Here is a 24,514-nt window from a genome sequence, read left to right on the forward strand (position 1 = left end):
CCTCACTGATAGCCAGAAAGAACGATGTCTGTCGACCGGCTGCCTGTCACCGTGATTTATGAGCATCGTACGCTGTAACTTTAGAGGCGGTGCATGTGTTTGTGCGTGTTTGTACGCCTGCGGAAACAGTTCATTAACGAGTTGGACGCAGGACCCCTTTGTCTCCGGTCTCCTTTCTATAAATCAGTGAGTGTGTGAGTGCATAGTGTGTGCGAACATCACTTGAAACAGTTCATTAGTGGTGTGTGTGTTTGTGAGTTCGTCTACTCGGTAATAACAAATTAACAAGTTGATTTTGTTCAATTACAAAACAAGGAATGTGTCATCTGAAGTGAACACCAAAGGAAGTGTTTGCTCATGGCTGACAAAATGAGAATGGATTCACAGACTTCGATTCAAACATTACAATCAAATATTCCCACGTTTCTAATTATATAAGACGGTGGTTCTCAACCTTTTTGCGTCAAGGACCCCTACACTGATACATATTGGGTCACGGACCCCCATTTGATAAGATTTGGCTGCAGGGACCTCCATCTGACAAAATTTTGGTTGTTAGATATGACAGATGACCAGAAGTTCATAGTTTAGTATAGAGATAACTGTCGAGGAAGTGAAACCTATGATCAGAATAGTTACTCGTATGAAACCTAGAGCCCTGATGCACCAAGCTGATGGTCAGCCGCCAGTCAATGTTGGGCTGTTGGTGAGCGTCTGTAGCCATAGTTTTTGCGGTGTGTCCTGCACCATTGGCACTAGTTGGCCCTTGTTGGCCTTTTTTTCATCTGATTCAGCATGTTTAGCAAAATCAGGTTGTGCTGTTACCGCGCTAACTGGCTAACCAGCGTCTTAAACCGGTCTTCTGGTGTCCCTTTTGGAATGATGAATACAAACTACCGCCACTTGCTGCCATGGAGAGTTATTTCCTCTTGCACAGGTGCAGAATGTACATGCTAGTCAGCCATTAGCTGTAGTCCATATTCAGGTGCAACTTTTTGACTGAGACACAGGCAATGCAACAGTTAGCCTTTGTCGCCACTTGATCTTTGATGTCAGTTTGGTGAGTCTGGGCCTTTACTCACATTGGGCTCACTTCTACAGTGAATCCCTGGTTGAAAACCTCTAATCCAAGAGTTTTAGTGTCCTTTTTTAATCACTGATTGTGCACAAAAATTATCAGTGTCAATAAGTGTGCATGTGTGTATGTGGTGAACCTACCTCTTTAGCCTGCTTGCCAGGGTGCTGCTGCTGGAGAAGCTGCAGATGAAGCTGCTCCTGTTGTTTCTTATAAAACTCCTGCAGGTGTTGCTGTGTGCACACACAACACACACACACACACACACACACACACACACACACACACACACAGAATGAGAATGAGTAAATCCATATTTGCCTAAGTACAAATCTCTAAACTGTATCATATACAGTCATAGAAACAATAACATTAAATGAATCATAGACGATGTCATATTTATATGTATACAGTACGACCCTAAATAATGCTGTAGTATTTATAAGCTACGAAACAGCACTGCTCCCAAATTTATAATGATTTATTGTAAATGTTTTCCATCATAAAACTCAGACTGTATGCCATTGTGGGGATATATAACTATACGATTTGATTTACTTGCAACCCTCAAAGTCAATCCCTTACAATTAACTAGTCATTTAGTCTTTGGCCTGCACTTCTTCAGCTCCAGCTGGACTTCACATGTTGGTTATGCACAAACTGTTGCACATTATAAATACATTTTCTACTGCTTTTGGCATTTGTATCCTAGCTGTCTTTCGCAGTCCTCTCCATATGGACTTTTAATAGTCCCACAGTTCTGTAGGGGGCAACAATTCATCATATTAACGACGCATTTGGCTGCCAGAGTGCACTGGCTTCCTTTGGAGTGGCTGAAATAAACAGAGTAAAGCCTCTCAGGAACAGGTTCGCTACATTGAACTGATTCCTTTAACACACATGCTTTGACAGCTATTTAGACAATGATTTCACTTTTATTTCTTATAACCTTCAGATGGCTTTTGGCCCTGACAGAGAAGTCCATGAAGTCGGCCAGTGGAATGCATGGTCCACTTCTTTGCTAACTGCCATTGAAATATCCACATGATTTTACAGACACTAATATTGAGCCCTTGGAGAATGTTTCATAACTCCTGCTGTAGTCACTTAATCAACATAAATCCACAATATAACTTGACTCTGTGCTGACTGACGACAGGTTCTGACACTGTGATTGCTGTTGAGTCAGGATTATGGGTGCTAAATGTCCTGTATGGCAGATTCCATTCAAAATGATAAACTTTCCTATTAAAGATATACATCACCCACAAAATGATCATTTGTCTTTCAATAACTCACCCCCTGTTGTGTTGAATTCAACAAGAAAATGCTGTTTTTCTTGCAAGCCTCAATGGTGAATGAAGAATCCAAAAAATGGTGAACATTCCTTATCAATTTAAGTCATTGGGGACACATTTAACAACAGCAAAACTATAGCAGAACATAAGTTCACAAACTCTCGCAAAAGTCGTGTAGTATAATCCAAGTCTCATTTATCCAGTCTCTAAAACGTTACAATATAAAACACTTTCTCCTATGGGTAGTGCTCCCTGAGTGTGCCTGAGCATGACCGTGCGTATGAGCTCTGTTCGAGTAGACTTCAAACGCATATGTGTGCTCATGCACGCCACTTGGCCGTGCATTAAAGTGTTTGTACTGACGTGTTTTAAATTGGAACGTTTTGGCGAAAATGCATGTGTTTGGGAAGTACTGAGCATACAACTAGATAAATGAAGATTATACAGCACAAGTTCATGTGAGGGTTTGTACATAAATGTTTTGATTTAGTCTTGCTGTTGTTACACGCTGACACCGTTTACTTCAGTCCATGAAGAATGTTCGCCTTTTTGGATTCCCTGTTAACTGTAAAAGGCATGTGAGAGAAACTAAGTTTTTACAGTACTTTAAGGATTACAAGGTCAGTCTTCATGCACTACATCACCCCCCACATGACAATTTGTATACCTATTACTCACCCATGTTACATTGAATACGTAAGGAAAACTGTTTTTCCTGCATGCCTCCACTGTGAACGAAGAATCCAAAAACAGAGACAATTCTTGAACTGAAGTCACAGGGCTCCAATTTAACAGCAGTAAAACTGGATTAAAACATCTGTTTACAAAGTCTCACACAACTTGTGCAGTATAAGCCAAGTCTCATTTATCCAGTCATATGCTCAGTACTTCACAAACATGCATTTTCGACATAACAGCGAAGGCACACTACTCGTTGGTGACTGTTTATGCAGAAGAGTTTTTAATAATAATGTTTTAGAGACACCGTATGATTGGGAAGTACTGAGCATATGACTGGATAAATGAGATTTGGATTAAACTGCACTGGCTGTGTGAGAGCTTTTAAACTGATGTTTGCTACAGGTTTGCTGTTGCTGGACGTGGACCCTTATGTCTTAACTTTATCAAGAATTTTCTATATTTTTGGATTCTTCGCTTACGGAGGAGGCAGGCAATAAAAAAAATTAAAAAAAGTTATCTTCATGCCATTAATGTAACTCAGTGTAAGTAACTGATATACAAATAGCCATTTGGGAGGGGAAGTATTCCTTTAAGATTGACCATGTAATCCTTATAGTACTGTACAAAAAATATGCAAGCTGAAAATGTTAAGTGTAAAATTATAAGTGCCTTTAGTTGCTGTGAAAAAGCCAGTGCAAAGGCATGCCATTGTACTGAAACCAAATCCAGAGTCTGAGAGCTCTTAATGAAGAGGAATAATCAGAATGACTGACGTTCTTAATTAAACAATTCTCCTTCCCTTAATCAAATCTATGAATGAGAAATGCATTTCAACTCTGACACGAGACTGTGCCGAGTGTGTGCTTTCTTGAGCTGATTCCAAATATTACATCATCCATCACCTATCATTCAGCTCCTGGTGCTCAACCTGACTGTGCCCTACTCTCTCAGTCCCTGATGGATGCTTGTCAGGGAATTGAACCAGCGACACACTAGAGACGGTTAATTAGAGGTGACGTGAACGAGTGCGTCAATTTCAGATTCCTCTTGGTAAGCGTGTCAAGGACACAGGGCTGTGGTGAGTTGGCATGGGCGACCGGTGGCTGCGATAAACCGGAGCAGAGGAGTGACTCAGGGTTGTGTGGGGATATAAGTGTATGCTTTCACACACACCAGACACCAATGCCAAATGAGGCTGTTTTAAGATTAAAATAAAGATTTAACTAAGTAAAAGTTTGATTGTAGTTTGTGGTTAGTACTGTATATGGGCTTTTAAGTATAAATATTGGTAATCATGTATACTCCTGGGTGTCTGTGTGCATCTACACCTACTGCTGATAGGGCATGTCCTGCATTCAGTTTTGCGTGTGTCCGCATGAGCCAGAGTGTTTGCCCCTAAATGTTTGTCTAAGGGTGCATGCATGTTTAGCGTGAATGTGTGTGTACCTGCTGCAGCATTACAGCCTGCTGCTGCTGGAGCAGGGCCTGGAGCTGCTGGGGGGAGAGCACCTGCTGCTGAAGGATCTGCTGCATCTGTTGCGGCGTGATCACCTGGGGACTCATCATGGCCACTGACACTGGAACCTGGATGGGTAGGAAAGTGAGAAAAAGTGGGATGAGGAACAGGTGCAAAGGACAGGTATAAGATATACAGTGGGTGAGAAAATTAGGAGAGGAGGGTAAACAATAAAAGCGCAGGTGTGAAGTGGACGGAGGGAGGAGTAAAAAAGGAGAGAGTTGGAAGAAAATAGAGCACTAGAGACGTGCGTCAGGCCTACTGGCATGGATCTACTGGGAGTGTGGTAATTGGTGACTGAGAGGTAGGGAGAGCAGGCCTCCCATGGCCGTGACGCTTGGCAGCCTAGAGGAGATGCTGAAGGACAGATGGGTGCTGTGCCTTTGTGTTGCTCATCTTATTTTGCTCTGCCTCCACCCCGCTGGGAGAAGTACGAGATTTAAATAGACGTAGACCTTAATTAGCAGGACCCTTGAACTCGCCCACTTTAGCGTGCCTATCAGTGCTCCTATTGTGAAACAGCGTGAAAATGCACAGCTCTGAAGTTGATTAAAACTATAGTGATGAAGTGGACATATCTGCGTGATGAGGGGGGTCGTGGCTTGGGGGGTTGGGGTTCAACGCCAGTGATAATTTATGTTGGAGGGGGGGGAAATATGGAATAAAAGGACAAACTTGCTTTGTCTGGGGGCCACTTTCACAAAATGACAGGAGACAAGTTGCCAGGTAAACAAACGTTAATATTATTTTTTGGTATCAATGATGAATTAATTGCCTGTTTTCAGTTTTTTGATGTTTGCTGTCCTCACTCGACTTTGCCAAGAGGCAAATCCAGTTGCACCAGCATAACGCAGCCAGTTACAGCAGCCCTGCACAGGTCAGGTGTAAACAGGGGTGTTTTCATGCCTCTTTTATACACTCTGGTACCTTATTTGAATTTATTTCAAATCTATTTTCATTGTGAATTACAAAAAAGTTGGTGCGCTACTTGGCATCCTATTGCAGGTCAGAGTTGACCCAGGGTCAGTATGTATCAGTGTAGTGTTGTCTCGCGTGTGTGTAGTGTTTCTTTACTAGATTCCTACTGCAGTGAACAAGTTTAATATTGTCATAAAAGCAGCCAAAGGCACATTTGTTCCCTGCTCTCTGCCAGCATGCCATTTTGAAAAATGTATGTCATTTTGCGGAGATAATCATTAAAATACGAGCTGTCAAACTGCAGTGGAAGAACTTCACCAAAACAAAACAAAGATACATATCCTGTATTTCCACCAAATTCTTCTAAGGCGGCAGTGCGAGCGACTTCTGAGGCGGCAGATCAATAGACAAAGGATGCGTTTCTCTCCGGTCTTTGATTGTGTGCACACATCCTAACAGGGGAGTGTGGGCCAACAGTCATATTATTGAGTTTCAGCTCCTCGTGGCTGCTTAAAAATTGAACAACTTTTCTAGTGAAAAGAATGTTAAATTTTGTTGACTTTGCGGCAGTATTATGGAAAATGGAATCAACATGGGTGAATGATTAAGTATGCAACACGCTGCAACAACACAGCGGCTCACCAGTTGATTCTCCTTGAGTGAATACACACACACACACGAGATTGATTGAAGGGACTGAAATCACCTCTTCCTTCTCTATATGACCTTTAAAATGTAATTCAATCAGCTTCTAGCACAACAATGTACTAATGTAACCTTTTTTAGGTCTGGATGCTGCGTCTTGTCAATGGTGATTCTTGGAAAACAAGCTTTAAAACACAATTAAAATATCAACATGTAGCTGCACCTTCACTGACTCTAATTGCGACAGTGTTTGGCGGAGAGCTGCTATGACAGTAGCTAGCCTATATGGTGTGTCAAGGGGCCAATAAGACATCCCTGTCCTCATCGCCAGCTAATCAAGCTGCCTTGATTACTTTCCATGCATGTCTCTCCTCCCTCCCTCCTTCCCTCTCTTCCTCTCTCTCTCTCTCTGTCAGGCCTTGACACGTCCTTGTTTAGCTCTCCTCTCCTCGACGCCTACCCCCCACCCCAGGTTTTCCCCCCTCTTTGATTAGCCAAGACATTTGCATGGTCACTACACATTTTTCATTTTAGAAGTCATTATGCATTAGTGGCTCCTGATCGCCCGCCTTGACTAATCCTGATGAACTGAAAATCACAGCTGAAGGTCAACTTCCAGCCGGCCCCACTGCACATTCATATTCATATTCAAACAAATCCTGCCTCCATTGTTCATTAGGGTCTTAGAGAGAAGGGACTCCATCTAAGGTGGAAGAGGTGGAGGAGGAGGAGGAGGTGGAGGAGGAGGAGGATGTTGTGGTACATCTCTTTTCTTCTCTGGACTCCTCTATGCAAGAGTGCCAAAAGAAAATGCATTCACAATAAGCGAGGTGCCGAACAAAAGCCGTCAAAAGTTGCAAATTAAACAGTCCGTGTGTAATTATGCAAATGCTGTGCTTACACCTTCAATGTTATTAACCCTTAAAGGTACATTTGCTAGGTAAGTAATTACCCCCGCAGTCACTCCTGGTTTTGTGTTGGATGCCGCGACAATGGGACGAGTGCGGCTGAGAAACAACATGAGTGATGCACTCATTAAGACTATTAATTGGATGCTAGCACAAAGATGTTTTGGTTCACAAAAGAGATGCAGGCTTAGACATGTAGGATTTAGAGCAAATATATGCGCATGCATACGTAAAGTGGAATTAAATCTAAATTCTGCATTGTGCTTCAAACTGTTTCTTCATTGTGAAAGTGGTTAAATAAAAGCATTCATAGATAGATACCTGTAAATGAATAATGCAGGATTTCAGCAACAATGACTTAAACTAAACAAGACTCCAACAAAGAAGATCAGAAAAAAACAGCAAACAACCAGGTTCGGAAATTGGGAAGTACCTTTTACACTTTCATTAGCTTTTTTTTTTTTTTTGAGATGTAATGGGTGATAATCATCTTCATTTCACTGGTGCTCCAAACAAAAAGAGGGGAAGGAAACAGGAGAAAAGGCACGAGGAAGAAAGAGAGGGGAGAAAAGGCACTGGCCCACGTCCATTGTGAAGTGCAGCACAATGCTAATTCCAGCATTTAACTGCATGCTTTTCTGCTTGACGTATCAGAGGCTCCGAGATGAAAGCAGATAAGTAATTGCTCTCCTGGTTCTTATTCTTCACTGACAACCCATAAATTTAATTTTACACACACGTTCATTTACATTTTCGAGTATATGACATGATAATTGCAGGAATATAACACCTCCATTTTGCAGGATACTGCACGAGGGCTTGATTGACGTGAGCGGTGAATTGAAAGGAACAGGAGGCTGAATTGCCTCTCCTAGAAATGATTTTGCTACGAAGGGATAAAATTAATGAGCATTTACTAGACGATGGCGGTGGCGTAAACATCCACGCAGACTCTCTCTCGTAGAAGAGGAGCCATGATATCCAATTGGGGCTGTGCCTTTGCTGCTTTGTAATCCAAAAGGATGTATTTCCGACACTAGTGCACAAAAAAATATTAATGGGATTTATTAAATCGTTTGAAATTAGCTGTAGCTGATGTGGCCACTGGGGGCCTTAATAACAGAAAAGGTGCTTCTCCTGTTTTTAATAAGGCACATTTGGATGGAAAAGAGTAGTTTGCAAATTACTTCTGAACAAGTCATTTAAATATAACCCCTGCTTTGCTAACATTTGCAGAAAATGTGCTTGTTTTTAACTGCACTCACCATTTGAACCCTTATTTGTTTATGTGCCTTAAAGAGAACGCTGTTGACATGAACTTTGAAGCCATATGGTTTGCCCTCAGAAGTTGGAGAGCAAAACAAAGGACCTTTAAATTGGCTCCTGATGTGAAAACACTGGTGGGGCCCTCACCAGAACAAGCACATCATTACACCACTCTTGTCACAGCCGCAGCCTGTAACCAGCCTGTCCAATGCCTCGCGAAAGGTCAAGTTCTTCCAGGGAGAACTCAGGTATCTCTTCCAGGCAAAGCCAGCACCCCAAGTCTCTCATTATGTTTGATTTAACTGGGCATTCTGGCATTAAATACGAAACACCACACCTCCACTGTGTGCCGCTCACTGGCTGGCTCTGCCTCCAACTATCTGGACCAATGCGCTTCCAGCAATTACACCCACTCCACTTTGTGGTGCTTTATCTTTGCAGCAGTGAGTTTTTATGAGTGAACTCAAATTACCTAAAGCAGGAGATAAGTGCTGTATCGGAGTTCAAACTTAAACAATTAAAGTCCAGCGGAGAGGAATTCCTTTTATTCGATCTCCTTCCATACAATTCACTTAGCAGTAATAAGCAGGGGGGAGCTGGTGATTAGATGTCGGCCATAAACATCGCGGGGGCGATGAACGCGGGGCGGTTATCAACGACAGAGGTTGTTCCTGTAGAACTGGACAGGGGACTGAGCTGCGCTAGAGACTCTGCTTAAGATAACTGCGATGAGAAATGGAAGGGTCCTGGTCGGTAATTACTGTGGATCCTTGGCGGGGAGAGTCACTGCTAATTAAGCCACTAGCTTCATTTTACACACAGGAAGAGAGAGAAAGACATCGAGGAAAAGAGACGGGAGAAACCCCTCCACTCACCCTCGCCACTATTTCATCTCAATCTCCTGAGCATCCCAGGGGGGCCCAAACTCAGACCCCCCTCTTAGCTTGTGGACTTCTGACCTCTCAACTCCCTTTCAGCCGACACTGCTCATTTACTAGCCAATTACTGCCAAATATGGCCACAGGATTATTGATAGCTGGGACTCTCCACTTGAGGACCACCAAGGCTCACAGGGCGGCTGGCCTGGTGAGTGCCTCGCTGCGAAGTTCAAGTGTGTGGTCTGCAAGATGTGTGTTTACTATGTAAAACCGCATAGGAGCCACGCGCACTCAAAAGGCATGTCGTGTTTTCAGCTTAGGGAGATCAATACTGTAGATTGTCAGGACTGAAGCTAAGTAGATTACTGAATGTTTTCCTAAATCAATTTCCATAGCAGTTTGGCAGTGGTGCATTGGAAGTGCAATTTATCATAACATAAAGACCCATCATGCAAAAGCCTCTCATAAAAAAGCCCGAGGAGATTGGGACGGGCTTAGCACAATTTCCATATTGATTTATCTCTACATGCAGATAGTCATTGATTAAGCCTCTCGAATGTAGTGCACGACGCCGAGGCTGTGTGACATTGCTTGTGCACATTGTTTGTGTCATTATCAGTACAAATTGTTACACCTTTATCATTAAACTGGCACAATTCACTCCCGACTGATTCCTCCCTGCAGGTGCACATATTTCAAGAGTAAATGGGAGCGACAGATAGAGGGGGAGAGAATTAAAAAAGAAAGTGCAAAGAGAGGTGAGTGCTGAAATAGAAAGAATGCGAGAGAGAGCACAAGTGAGTGCAAGAGAGGGGGGGGGACACACACTTCCCTCTGATGTTGCAGGTAATATGGCCTCCACTGGATCAGCCTCTTCATCAGTGACACACAGTAAATTACAAGTGCTTCAAGCAGCTCAGTGAATTATAGTTCATCACTTGGAAAGGCTTTCCCCCCTCACCACCGGGGCCCAGGCGTATCAGATCTGCCGGTTAGGATCCAATTAACACCCTGGCCAGAATCATCTGATTGCATGTGTAAGGGCTGGTATAACTCGTTTATTGCACCCATGTATCTTCTGTCACAAGGTAAATTTGTTGCTGCTACATCAAAGGTCTGAGCTACTTTTTTTTTTTTTTATCCTTCCCTCCCTCTCACTTTCTCTTGATCCCCCAAACTCAGCTACCTCGCCTTGGGGTTGCATTTCAACTTCTTTTGCATCACAATGATGAACCTGCTCTGTCCTCGCAATTTAGCAATCTTGTCCTGTAGGTGTTGTAAATGCAGGGGGAGAAAAAGGTGGGGTGGGAGATGGGGAGGGGGGGAAAAAAAATCTTGTTTTCTGGTTACAAAAGCAGTAACCAAGGGTGTTTGACTTAAAATGTGCTGACGTTTTTTTTTTTTCTCTTTCTCTCTCAGAGTCAACAGAAGTTTTCCTCATGAATAACATAATATTTTCCCCCTCTCTTTTTTTCCCCTTCACAGTGATAATTTCTCTCTATTTTCAGATCCAACCAGAGGGGATGCTGTGGAAAGATATATTCATAAATGTAAATGTGAACTACCATCCTTTAGCCACGCACGCTGGAATCAGCTAACCTATACTCAAAGTCTAGCATCGCAGCCCTTTTCCCTGCATCTGTTCGAGTGTCTGTGTTCCGGATGAAAGCCAATAAGCAGATGAGCTCTGCTATCGAGGTGATATTGGCTCAGTGGGAAGAACGCCTGGACCTGACCTTTAAAAAATGTGACACATTCTGGGATGGCCCAGTGCCCACAACCAATCTGAAACCTGGGCAGGAAGCTAGAGAATTCACAGAGAACAGCTAAACCAACATCACTCCCCGATCCATAAAACCTTAAATATTTTCATTCGTAGTTAGAGCAGAGCATTGCACAGATGGGACTCGGGTTATTAGTCCTGTAAAAATGTATTCACAGCTTGATAGTGTGAAAGGGGCAGAGCAGCAGTTGCAACACTTGCCCGTGGTAAGAATTGGATGTTAACTATCGGGAGGAGGGGGTACCTTCACACTGTCAAGCCCCCATCTAACACACTCACGACATAGAGTTAGGGGGTCATTCTAACTGACATATAGAGATGGTGGCTGTGTCACCGTGGGGTGACATGTTAGGCTGAGACATGGTAAGATAGGAGGTTGTGTTTGGCACCGTCACAGCTCATTGTGTGAGATTTCTACTTCAAACATGGAGCACAAAATCTGCCCACCCACCAGGTGTTCCTCATCAATAACGATCAATAGACCCACTAACAAACAAGACTTGCACAAAGTCACTCTTGGCAATGTAAAAACTTTAAGTAACTGTCACTGTGCCTGTGTTTGTGTATGAGAGCAGGCTGTGTGCGAGATGCATTATGTACGTGCGTGCGCGAACGAAACAACTGTCAGATTCATAGGCCACTGTAATCCTCTCCGCCTCTCCTTGTCCGCGTTTCTTTATTTGTATTCCAAATGTCAGTGTATAAATGCTTTTCAGAGGGGGGATATTGCCACAGAGAGGAGGAGAGCGAGGGGAAAGAGAGGAGCAGAGGAGACGAGAGGGTGTTGTGTGCCTTGGGAGAGCCGTGTAAGCAGCATGGCGGAGGCAGGGGGGATTTACAGGGAGAAATAGGTGTTTATTGAGTGCTCCCGTGGGCTTACTGTGTAATAATAGACCTGTCACATTACGCAAATGTGGAGAAGCAGCTTGTGTGTGTGTTTGTATGTGTGTTTGTGGGACTGTTTTTTCTCTTTTTTTTGTACATGTTGTGTGTGTGCGTGCGTGCCAATGCCAGTGCTGCCTGCCTCCGCATCATCAACTCCTGAGAAGCAGCGATGAACGAGCGGATAGAATTAGTCAGGCGAGAGCCTTTAGCCGCTAATACGCGTAATTAAAACTGCAAGCTGAGGCACTTAGATGCTTGTGTACTAAATAATTTACATGCCATGATCTATGGATCATTTCCCGCTCTTAAATACCAAAGATGGGAGAACAACAGGGAAAAAGACTGGCAGAGGATTTATCAGTATCTCTACCATAAGCAGGATGTCATGCTAATATTAATCCCTTTCCCACTTTCTGCTGTGCTAATCATACAAGGGGATCAATCCGCCTGATTCCTCCGGTGGAAAACATGCAGCTTGATTGCCATTGACTCTTATCAAGGCGTGAAGCTAATAAAATATTGCACTATAGCACCCAGTGTGGCCTCATAATCCAGGTAAATAATGCAGCTTTATTGTGTAAACTCCCTCAAGACAAGAATATAAAAAAAAATATCTGGTACTGAAAAGAGGGAGGAAATAGAACAATAGCAAAACAAGGCTTTTTAATCAAGTCAGAGTTTCTATTGCTTCATACTGATATTTGCACAATGGAGTATTACAGCTAAAATGTCATTTGAAATGAGTGGATTCAAGGGCACACAGCAGCATATTCCCACTGTAGAAATGATCTTGAAAGCAGAATGCACTGAGCCCTGTTTGTGTATCAGTCGGCAGTACCTCTGCTATGACGCTCTGCATGGAGACTTTTTTGGAACAAAGAGGTGAGGACGTTAATAAAGGCTGGATCAACAGATGGATTAGTTGGGAGCTGAGGACAGGCCGATCGGCAGGCCCCTCTGATTCATATTGATTCATATCGCCAACGCCGAGGCAAGGATGGAGTAAGCAAATGTAAATATTCAATATTTACCATCTGCTGGTGTTATTAGAGGCAGGGGCTTGGACATGGGCTGACGGTTATCAAGCACCCGCACTGCTCTGGTTCAATATTGTTCCTCCTGCCATGTATGTATTGTACTTGGTGACTATGCAGGCATTTGTAGATCAGGATCCCATTTGTTTGAATCGATTCACTTTGGCATACAGAACCTCAAACAGAAGACGCGCAATGGACCCTAACAATAAGCTAGAGAGCTTTTATTTAATTCTTTTTTTCCCCCGCAGCTAAATAAGACACAAAATATACATTAAAAATACATATATGTTTGTAATTCTGATGCCTTTATGTGTGAATATGCTGATAATATTAACACTCTTGATGAGGTTGAGTTCAATTATTTAAATGCAAAAGCATGACTGAGTCTTTGCCAACCTTATCTCTTCGCCAGTACGTAATTAGGTACACAGGGGTGTGACTCCAATTGAAGGTGTCGCCATTGTTAGACTCTGTGAAAATATCAACGGGTGAGGTTAACGCCAATTTCCCTGACATTAATGAAATGCACAGAGCCCCTAATGAGGTAAACCATTGCTCCTTGATAGTACTTATTAGCCGAGTGGAGGGCACAAACTCCCACACTTCAATTTCAAACGGCTAAAAATAAATTAAATAAAAAATACTAATAATAAAAACATGGAGCAGATGTCAAGGGGCCTTACATAATTTGAGGAAGGAAAAACCAACTAACTGTCTTGTTGACTTAAACGAGCTGAATGAGAAAAACTTGCTAGTGTGAGAGAAATCTTAACGCTGGAAAGAAAGAATTGCAGGCAATGTGTTAATGTGTATGTGTGTGTGTGTGTGTGTGTACAAGTGTGACCTTTTTCAAATCACTGACAACAGAAATAGACAGCTCTACGAATCAATAAGGCAAATTAGTTGTGAAGAGTGGAAATGACAGGCAGTTAAAATTAGCTGCCTTTGTAACCCACTAGTCAAGCTGACATGTCTTTCACATAACTAACCAACCTCTGGGTGTTCCGTGTCAACAGGATTAACGTTATAGATCAAGTGTAGAAAAGCATCCAGATCAAAGAATGTGTCATGCAACCTTTGGATATACTTATGTTAAGGATGCACTGATTTATCCCCCGAACATCGGTATCTCCCGATATTCTCCTTGTTGACTGCCATCGGCAAATAACCAATGGCAGTATAGGCAAGTATTTCCACTGTGTCCCATCAATTTTGCGCAGGCTAAAAAGCAGAGTTCGGAACCAACAGCGCCTTGTCGTCCCGAGACGACAGAAAACGTGTTTGGGATGAACCCCAGGATACCTTTTGAGAAGAAAACATACAGGAAACTCACTATTGTCATGTAGTAGGACGCACTGTATGGTTTCCCCGATAAGGCTACGTCGTAAACGACAAATTTGTGTTGAAATCAGCAGGAGGAGAGCTAGTTAACGTTAGCCGTTAGCAGCCGGTGGCCATATCTACAAGCTAACGGAGGTTGCACTGAGTTACATTATGATGCGTTCCAGCTCTATTCAGTAAGATATAGTGTTGGGTGAAGTTAAATTATAATGTTGTGTTGATGTGTACGAATAAATTCTTGTTAAATGTCATTCTTGGTGAGAAACTTGAACGAATAGAGAGAAATAGAGCAATCGATATCAGAGAGGGGATTATGACGTACTTTATATCATAAAAAGGCTTCCGAAACAGATATTTTGGTTTAAAGAGAAGATGTTTTTCATGTGAAAGACGGTTATTTTGATGGTTGTCACAAATTTGTATGATTGACCTTGTGCTCATTCAACGATTAAACGAAAGTGTAGTGAAAGGCTTACTTTTAACAGTTCAGTTATTTTTTATAATGAAGGTTTCTTTGTTTCCATGGCATAAAAGGAGGTATAAATAACGACACAAACAATAAGCAACACACATGTTGATATCAGCTATCAGCCAAAGTGTTTAAACATCAGTATCAGCTAAATCATTCAGTGCATCCCTGCTTAACGTATTAATTATTGTCCAGTTTGCTCGACAATACACAAATGGTGTACAGATGTAACTTTGCTCTCTGAGATCTGTCTCTGTTGTGTTTTGCTTGTGTCTATGTGACGCTTAGCTTCCTGGGGACCGGCTTGTCCGGCTTTAGGATTCCAATGGCAGGTCCGAGGATTGCGTCGGCAAATCAAACACACTTGTGGAACAGAGGAAATCTTCTTTTCGGTAGGAGCATGTATTATGGATGGACTTAAGAGATTAGACGGAGAGCTGCTTTACCTGCAGTGGACGCTGCTTGTCCTGGCTCTTTGGAGATTTCAGGCCACTGCCTGGCTGCTGCAAGAGTAATTGCCTCGCTGCTTGTAGGGCCTGGGAAGAAAAGGAACACAAGACAAAAGAAAGTGTGAAAAAAAGAGAGAGAGAAAGAAAGAAAGATGGGGAGGAGGGAGGGGAAGAGGCACTGAAAATAAACTATTAGACTTCCTGAAGCTGGCAGCGGAGATAATTCACATTTCCAGGGACAAAACCTTGTCAAATATCACCTGGTGTTTTCCGCAACAAATTCTGACGTGGTTAACACTACGTTGGAGATGCGTTTTAGTAACGATTCACAGAGCTGTGATCAAGGATAAATACAGTTTGTCTAGAGCACCCCTGAAGAAGAGTGTGGAGGGGGTGGCGGGCTGGGAAAAAAAAGACAGAGCGTCAGTAGAATTGACCTGTCTAGTGTGTGCTCAACTGAAATACCCACTTCTCTCGGCAAATTACCACCACATTTGCATATTCATAATATCAATTTGAAGTAGAGGCAGCACCATGTGAAGTGTCCCTGGGAGCTGTAATTAAAGTTGACAAAATCAACATCAGATTACATTTAGAGTGAATTAACTAGCAGCACAGGTTTCACACTATGCATTAAGGGTGCTTATGAGCAGTGGATGGGTGATACGTGGATGGAACGATGGACAGGTAGATGGAGAAAGAGAGACCTTTCCCTGCCTGATGAAATTAGCTTGCCGCTGTTTACACATGGCAAGAAAAAAAAAATGGAAAAAAAAATCTTGTAATTTGTAAATTGTAAAATTTGTCAACAACGCTGTTTGATATGTTTGCCAGACATGGAGATGATAAGAATCAGAGAGGCTGGGATGTGGCGTAATTTATTTCTCTAGGGTTTGATGGGATTACAGATCCCCTCCCGCCCGGCTGTGTGTACTGAATGTGTGTGTGACGAGCGAGCTCCGGCTTCACAGGTACAGTGGCAGCTGGGCTAGCAGCTTCACTCCAATTCTTCAAGAGCAGATGGATGAAAGAGTCTGGCAGAAAAGAACATTGTGCACAGCTGCTACTACTGCTGCTGCTGCTCCATACAGCCTTGTATTCTTCGGGCCCACGAGCATCAAGTGGGAGAGGAGGAGGAAGAGGAAAAAAAAACACGTATGCACACACACACACACACACACACACACACACACACACACACACACACACACAACACAACAACTTCACAGGTGTTTCTGTTTTTTTGATGAAAAAAGAAGAGGACGAGTAGGAGGAGAAGCAAGAAATGAGAAAAAAAAAATAAAACTCAGATGGAGAGTGACACTTCCTCAGGAATCAGGGGTGCTCATTTTATTTTCTGGTGCTTGCCAGTATCCATGACAACAGCTGCCTTGACAGGGCGTGCATATGGCGCAGCTCTGCCAGCTGGTGGGAACAATGTTTGAACTAGTACATTGAGATCCTGAGCAAACAAGAGGAGAAGACGGGAGAGAGAAAGGCAGTAAAAAAAATGAGAAGGAGGAGAAAAAAAAGTTGCCATGTCTTAACCCCTCGGGGAACACAGCCACCTCCTGATCAATTATGAAAAGACAGAGGTGGGGGGGATGCTTGAAGAGGTGGTGGTGCTGGGGGGGGGGGGGGGGGGGGGTCTGTCTGTCTGGGTGCTCAGGAGGAGCCAGGCTTTCTGAACTAAAGTAAACAAACACATTACACTGGCACTGAGTCCTAACTGCATTGATCTGTCTCCTTGGTAAGAGGATCCTAGTCGCCACCGGTTTATGTGTGTGTGAGTGTGAGTGTGTGTGTGTGTGATGTGACATCTGTAACCTGAGCTGTGGCCTTCCTTCAGAAGACACACACACACACACACACACACATATAAAAAGTTGCCTGTAGTAAAATACACATCAACACCTGCACACACACAGCCACATGACCCTTTGTTTCTTGTGTGCTTTTTCAAAACGGACGGGAAACCAAACACTGCTTGACTCTCGCTTCCTTTTACTGAAGGCAAAAGACAAAACAAATTCCTTGAATGCAGCCAATCACTGCGCTAATTAAAACACGGGGCCTAATTAATCTCACCATGATTGGTGAATCAAAGTAATTATAAGGTTTAGTGAGTCCTGCACACAGTAGTTAGAGGGAAGGCTGCGTGATGAGTGCAACCCGAGGTAGCTGTCAGCGGGAAATGTTTATCCGCCAGTGAATCAATAATGACTCGCTGTGTTATATCCAAAGTCAAGGGAGCCACTCGATATATAACACGCGGTCAAGAGTACAAAGAAAGAGATGTTTTTAACTGCACTTCCAATATCCATGCCAGGTAAATATCGAGGGAGGTGCGGGTATGAGAGGTGACACGCAGGGGTGAAGCAGAGAGATCAACTGCACCCAGCTTATTAGAAAAGAAGTCTGCTCAGACTGCATAAAGAGGACTCCTCCAAACATAACACAGACCTTATCAACAGCGGCCAAACTTTTCCAGAGTGGTTTGTCGTGCCTCAAAACTGCCTGTCACCTCTTCCGTGGAAGTGGGGTTAGCCATTTTTCTGAGAGTCTGGCGGTGTGCAAGGTAAGAGAGAGAATAATAATAATAAAAAGTCCTGTCCGCTCACTTACACTGGCTCTGAGTATTCAGCCATTACAGTAAAAAGCACCAATTTGTGCCACCCACTTCCCACTCTACAGAGATGGCAAGCTGGAGCTCATCTCGAAGCACAAAAAGCACAAAATGCCAAGAAAAGTCATCAAAAGTTTGCTGAAGAGCTGCCGGAGCGGACAAAAACACAGACGAGTGCGGGCGCACCGTCTATTTAACCTGGGTTGCTATGCAAGGAAAAATGACATCCCCAGTCTGATTAATGCACACATTGTATAAACAGCACAATGTGACACATTCTTCAGAATGAGAGAGCGAGCCAGACAGAGAGAACGCGCGAGAGAGAGGGAGGAAGAGAAAAAAAAAGAGCCTGGGCCCTGCTATATAAATAACAAGGCACTCAGAGGCATATTTGATGTTGATATCCATCACTGAGGTTGGAAAGGAGGAAAAAAATAAGAGGAGGGAAAATAACACACAGAGCGACCGAGACCGCGACACGGGGATCCTTATGAAAATAAGATTCAGCCCAAATGGATCTGGTGTAATTGGTTTCAGATAGTGAGGTCAGGAGAAAGGCGATACAGGCAACTATTATGCGAAACGGACTGAGAAACAAGAATGTTTACACAGGCATTCCTCCGCTACATTAATAGGCATGCAGAGATCACTGGAGAGGGAGAAAAGGAGAGAGTGAGAGGAGACTGACAGAGTGGGGAAGAGGAAAAAAAAACATATCAGCCGTCCATTCATCCCTCCCTCCCACTATCCTCCACTCTCACAGCTCCCAGTGTTTAGACTCACACAGAACAGGGTAATAAGGAACACCTATCACAATGCACCTTTGTAAGGAGCATGCAAAGATCTTAAACAAGCATGAAATACATTAGCAGGCCCTGCAATACTGGGCCAAACCATTACAAATCTCCAGATTGCTTATTTTGTGTGGCGGGGTGTGTGAAGGGGGGGGGGCGGACACCTGAAAGAAATAAGCCATCCACCAAGAATGTCACTCTTTCAAATCCACCTGGAGACTGCACGATATGCAGCCATGACATTGGAATTGGATATATCTGAGGGGGCCGCGACATTGTGTTTGGACAGTGCAGATCACGTTGGGAGTTGTTGTTATTAGGGGATATAGCAGATATTGGAATGATGACACAAGTGTGAAATAAGCTGCCCTCGACAGGTACGTCTTCACGGCGTCGTGGCCTCGACAGGATGCTGCCATGTTCCAGAAAGTAGCTGTAAACATGGCCTATCAATCGCTGATCAGTGAGAAATGGGTTGCATCATGATAACACAGTCTTACTGTGGTGTGCAGAACAGATGTTTTGTGTGTGTGTATGTGTGTGTTTGTTGTAGGGAGTAAAGGGCTGCTGTTCAACACTAGGCTGTAGGCCAGAACAACTCCAGTCATGCTGACAGCTTTGACAACTCCCACACACACTTTTGCTATTGGTGCGCACAAACACGCACACGCAGCATCACACCACCAGGCTTATCTATCTTCGCTTCCAGGAAACACAGACGCAGAAGAAGGGGGAGGGAGTGGGGATGCAAAAAAAGAAAAAGTGTGACACTTTATTCAAGCTGGAGGGAGTCGCATGCCACAGAAAACAAGGCACAAACAGTTTAAGCTGAACAAACAAACATGGCTGATTGGACTGAGGCTGGCGGCCCGCTGGCGGCAGAGATATGCGCTGACACTCCACACCAAAATATTTACACCCTATCTTCTTATATAAGTGGATTCAGGGCAGATGGATGGATGGATACGGATTTGGAGGGGCTGGCTGGAGAGGATAGACAAATGAGAAGAGAAGGGGAGAAGGATAAGATGTCCCATACAATGTCTGAATACAAAAGTGGGGCCCTGAGTTTGTGCAAACAAGCAATGTGCGACTGGGGAACGCTGTCGGAACGGCGGAGGCCCTAAACAGGCTTCACGGAAGAATAGGGGAACGGATGCAGCTGGGTGGCGTTGAGATTACAAACACTGTCCTGACCTAGAAGTTCAATCACACAACTGACAATACAGTGCAGAGCTAAAGCCTCAGATTGGTGCTGCTCCATGTCTTTGCTTGTTTTGTATACACTGTGTCAGAGATGCTGGTGGGCCAAAGAGCAACCAGCAGCCTCAAGCATGCAGTTGATGCAGTTACACTTTTTTATTAATCGAGTCCATGCTTGATGTGCGTGGGCGTCTATGGCCGCTATTGATCTCCTTCACCTTAAGAAATTCGGCCACAGGAGAAAAGTGACTCCTATCCTTTCATAAAGGTCAGAACTGGCGATGGCATGCAGCTGCCTCAACAATGGCTCCACACTCAGCTCCCTTATCACCTCTACAAACCCACACAGAGCACACAACACACCTGGATTCAGTCCCCTCTGCTTGGTTGAGTACTTGTAAAGGAAATAAGCTGGAGCTGCTGGAGGAGTTGCAGGAATGTCAAATAAACACATGCAAATGTCAAAAAGGCTTCTGCAATGTGACGTGACAACTCAGGCTCCCTTCCTGTTGCCCAAATATGGCTCACGTGCTAGGACGGTGGCGAGTGGGGCCACCAAAATGCAGTCATACAAATTCCCAACAGAAACCTACGGGTAATTTCTCAGATGGTGCTTCCATGAGAAAGAAAGGAGAAAAGGGGAATTTGGAAAGTATGTAGGAGTAATGAGCATTTTAATGTATGACTCAATAAATCAACAGTCTGCAGTGAACAAGGGAGGGACGAAGAGAGAAGGAGGGGGGGGAGAGGTCCATGGAGAATCTGCTCGGGCCTCAGGACGGAGGTAAAGCTATCCAGCAGAACAATGGGCTCCTGTGTCCCCGCTCTGCTATCTCTATCTCTGTATTTTCAGCTACTTCAGCTTCCACTGGCTCCTCATACAAAGTGCTTCATCCAAGAATAAAAATCTGTCTCATGCTCGTTTATTGTTGTGGACCTTTTTTTTTCTTAAAGTGGATAATAGGTATTTGGAAGAAAACCTTCCATATTGATCGTTTGCTCTCTTCAACTCCTTTCCACCTCTTCACTGCACTTTGAATTCAACTTCTTTCTCCCTCCACCTCCCTCCTCCCCCTCTCCCCTCCTCATATCACATTATTCATTTCTTCCTCTCATCCTTCTGTCTTCCTCCCCCCACCCCTCTCTCCCACGTCTCTCACCCCTTGTTTATTGATTCTCTAGATTAAGAATTCCTAGGGTGGAGGATTGTAACACACAAGCATCAAATTATTTTGGGGTGTGCTTATTTGCCTTTCCCTTGCATCTATTTGGCCTGTGTCTGTAGACAATTATGCCTACCCAGCCCCAGACTCAGGTGCTAATAATGAAGGACAAATAGAATCATATGTGTAAACTTCCCCCACTGATGAAAATTTATATTAACTTTCTGCCACAGTAAACAGAGCTGCATAGCTACACCCTCCCGGGAGGATTGACGAGATGAATTTGCTCGCTCCTACCCCAGGAAGAAAGCTCGTATAGTAGAGGTAGGTGGCGGTGGTGGTGGTGGTGGAGGGGTTTGGGAAGGTGTCTAGCACCATTGTATAACCTCACACTTATTTTTCCACTAACGAAGACAAAACACGGGTCTGTTTTGCCCATCACAGATAAACTGTGTGTTTATGTCTGAGTGGGAGTTGAAGAGTGCATATGCACCAATATGTATGTGTCTGCTGAGACGTCGGGGAGGCCGTGCCAGCAATAACAAAGAGCGCGGCCTGCTGTCGTTCACTGCGACCGCTAACATCCACTGACATCCCGCCTCCCGCTGTTATCACCATGGATATTCTGTGCAAATACAGTGATATATCTGTTCTATCGAGAGAGAGTAATTATTTTCAGCTACCTCCGAGCTGAACTTTAACACAGAGACTGAGGTGGAATTTGAAACAAGACTGCTTTGTCATGCTGTAAAAAATGCATTTTGACATTTTTCATCAGGTTAGAAAGACCTGATCGTACTTATTTCCAAAATAATCTTAGATGTGCCAAGACTTCACATACAAGTCATACAGATGTCATAAGTGGTTTTGTTCTTTAGTCATACCTTTCATATTTCACCACTTCAATTCAATTTACAAACAACAGCCTTCTTTCTCTTTGCTCTAAAGTCTTTACTTTGACCTGTGCTGTATCACAACGTTTAGATAAGGTGACAGCAGGCGTATTCAGCAACACTCTTTATCTACTGCTGCTCTTAGGGAAGTCCTTTAGAGCTTGACAACTGAGAGCAACCACAATATATGATCACAAAAAGACAGAGGGGAAGGAAAATAGAGACAGACAGAGACAGAGAAGACCTTGGGAAGGTGTTTGTGTGGATGGAAGATGAGGCAGTGTGTGTGTGTGTGTGTGTGTTAGGTCAAGTGTTCTCTTTGCAAAAGCAAAGCTGGCATGAGGTATGAGTGTTCAACTGTGCAGCCTCCCCCCACAAAACCTGCAGCCACACAAAAAACCCCAAATACACACATTCTCTCTCTATTACACACTCTTTCTCTCTCCTGAAGCGCTTGATTTCCCCTTCAGGTGATTATGATCCCTCGCCTTTTCACAGTTCCAGGCGAGTGGAGGTCACACAGCTGGATGAATACCTGATATGAAATGTTGCGTTCAGGCCAGCCGTAGTTCATTTGGAAAGGAGGCTGAGCCCAGTGGAAAAACTGGAACTGTGGGACGGGAAGGAGACCTCAATTGCTTCGTCTTAGTTGCTTATAAACAGTATGCCGATGATCTGAACACTTACAAATTAAATAAATGTGATATCATAAAGTATCACAGTATCGGACTGCATGACACGATATAAAAAACTGTGAACTATACGCCTACTGTAGCTATTCATGGAGCTTGAACACAGCCGTATTCCTGCGCAAACTAGACTTTTCATATCATTCTTGTCAGCGGATCAGACGCTGACAATGAAGTTGCTTTTCATGGAGCTTGTGTCTGTCTTTGTTGACAAGGCCTTATTAAGAGGCTCCCACTCCAAAAACATGGCCAGAGGCGACTAGCAATCTGACTGTGGCACCGGAGAACAAGCAGCCGCCGCGGAGGAGCTTGTTTTGTGCAGAATGCCAATACCAATAGATGCTGGAGAAAAGATGAATGTGCTGACACTAATGTCAGTGTCATATGAGATGCGCGCATAAACATAAAGACCGGGGCTATAGCGTTAAATAAAAGGCTGCTGCATCCCGGGGTTGGTAAACTGCATTTAAGTGTGTTTACCCTCCATTAAATCACTGATAACGACACACAGCACATACAGTCAAACATAGGAACACAAAACAATGATTAGGAAAAACAGCTACTGAGTGTCACTCTTGTCCATCTTCATGCCAACCAAATTTGGCAAAAAAGGAGCTGATGTCATTTAAAATCCACACTGCCTTTGCCTTGAACACTGACACAAGCAAACCAAGCTTGCAACGTGTGTAGTGCATGTGTATTTGAGTGCTTGAGCCAGTGGCACTGCCAGAAAGTTTTCATATTATTTAGCCCCCTTCCCAACAAGCTAAGTCGACATGGTTGGTGCCAATAAATGTCTTAGGTGATCTAGTTTCACAAGATGCTACTACCTTGGTGCTAGCTTAAAAAATGAGCGTGCCACAGCCTCTTAAATACAGTGATATCAGCCTCTAATTATTTTCGCCAGTGCCCCTCTGATACAATTGCGGGTGCATGTGTGTACATCAGATCCTGTCTTGGGGGTTCTGCTGTTGCGGGTCAATAGTATGAGTGTCTGACTGTCTCATCCTGAGGAGCTCAGGTTAAGTGCTGAGTCTAATTGTAACCCTGTTCTGGGGTCGATGAGAGAGCGCCCTGACCTTAGCTGTAAATGACCTCATCTCACCCGCTGCATGCCTAACCCTGAGTTTGACCTGCAGCTGTAGGGACATGAACAAAACAGATGTTTACATTCTGTAATTATTATGTTGTTCTGAACCTACATATGCTTTACATAATGGCCATTACAAAGTTTAAAACAAGTTTATGTCACTACTTTGCCTTGCGATTAGCCCCCGCTCACCTCATTCAGGATTGCTCTCCATTGAGGGCGCTGTATCTTTCAATGAACGCCACACTTCCCCGAAAGATCAACTCAATAAATAGCCACTACATCTGCCTGTGGAAGGGCCATGGATCACAATCACTCCCCCTCTCCTCTCTCCATCTCTATGCTTATGTAACACCTATCTTCTCCTGTGCTCCTCCTCCTCCTCTCTTTCTTTCCTCCGCCCTGCATTGTACCTCGGTGGTTGTCTTGTGAATATTCCAATTACAGCGGTGTGTGTTTGACCTTTAAGTGAGCTGTAGAAGATATAGTTATCTGCCTTCCACTCTGACACCCAGCGTCTATCAATCAGTGTTCCACACCACCACCACCACCACCGCCACCACCACCACCAGAACAGGCGGCCACACTGAGCTGGGTCTGGTGAAGTGTGTTTGTGTGTGTGTGCATGTATATGTGTGTGTGTGAAGAGAGATGGAGAGAGGGAGCTATCACAAGCACAGACTGTGACTGGTAAAGCAGGCAGAGAGGCTTGGAGAGTCCCAGTGATAAAACTGCAAAAATAAAAAATAAATAAGGCTTGTTTCTGAATACATAAATGTATACCGCATATACACACACAAACACACACACGCAGGAATAGAGAGAGGGGGGAGAGAGGAAGAGAAAGAGATGTTAAACATTTTTTTCTTTAATCTGCCACCAGCCTGACTGAGCCTTACTTCCATAA

The 24,514-nt window shown here is 43.8% G+C and overlaps 1 protein-coding gene across 7 annotated transcripts in view; it reads right to left on the reverse strand.

The window, feature by feature from the left end:
- Nucleotides 1–24,514, reverse strand: part of foxp2 (forkhead box P2) — a 115,855-nt gene that overhangs the window by 35,354 nt on the left and 55,987 nt on the right. For 5 of the 7 annotated variants that reach the window (XM_050036023.1, XM_050036020.1, XM_050036024.1 and 2 more), the window contains 3 exons: nucleotides 15,147–15,236; nucleotides 4,501–4,638; nucleotides 1,219–1,308 (listed from right to left, as the gene is read on the reverse strand). In XM_050036023.1, coding sequence (XP_049891980.1) covers nucleotides 1,219–1,308; nucleotides 4,501–4,638; nucleotides 15,147–15,236 — 318 coding nt within the window. The remainder of the gene's footprint in view (nucleotides 1–1,218; nucleotides 1,309–4,500; nucleotides 4,639–15,146; nucleotides 15,237–24,514) is intronic. The other 2 variants (XM_050036026.1, XM_050036022.1) reach the window with 1 other exon arrangement.

This window comes from Epinephelus moara, chromosome 23, assembly GCF_006386435.1.
Source record: "Epinephelus moara isolate mb chromosome 23, YSFRI_EMoa_1.0, whole genome shotgun sequence".
Taxonomy (NCBI): Eukaryota; Metazoa; Chordata; class Actinopteri; order Perciformes; family Serranidae; genus Epinephelus; species Epinephelus moara.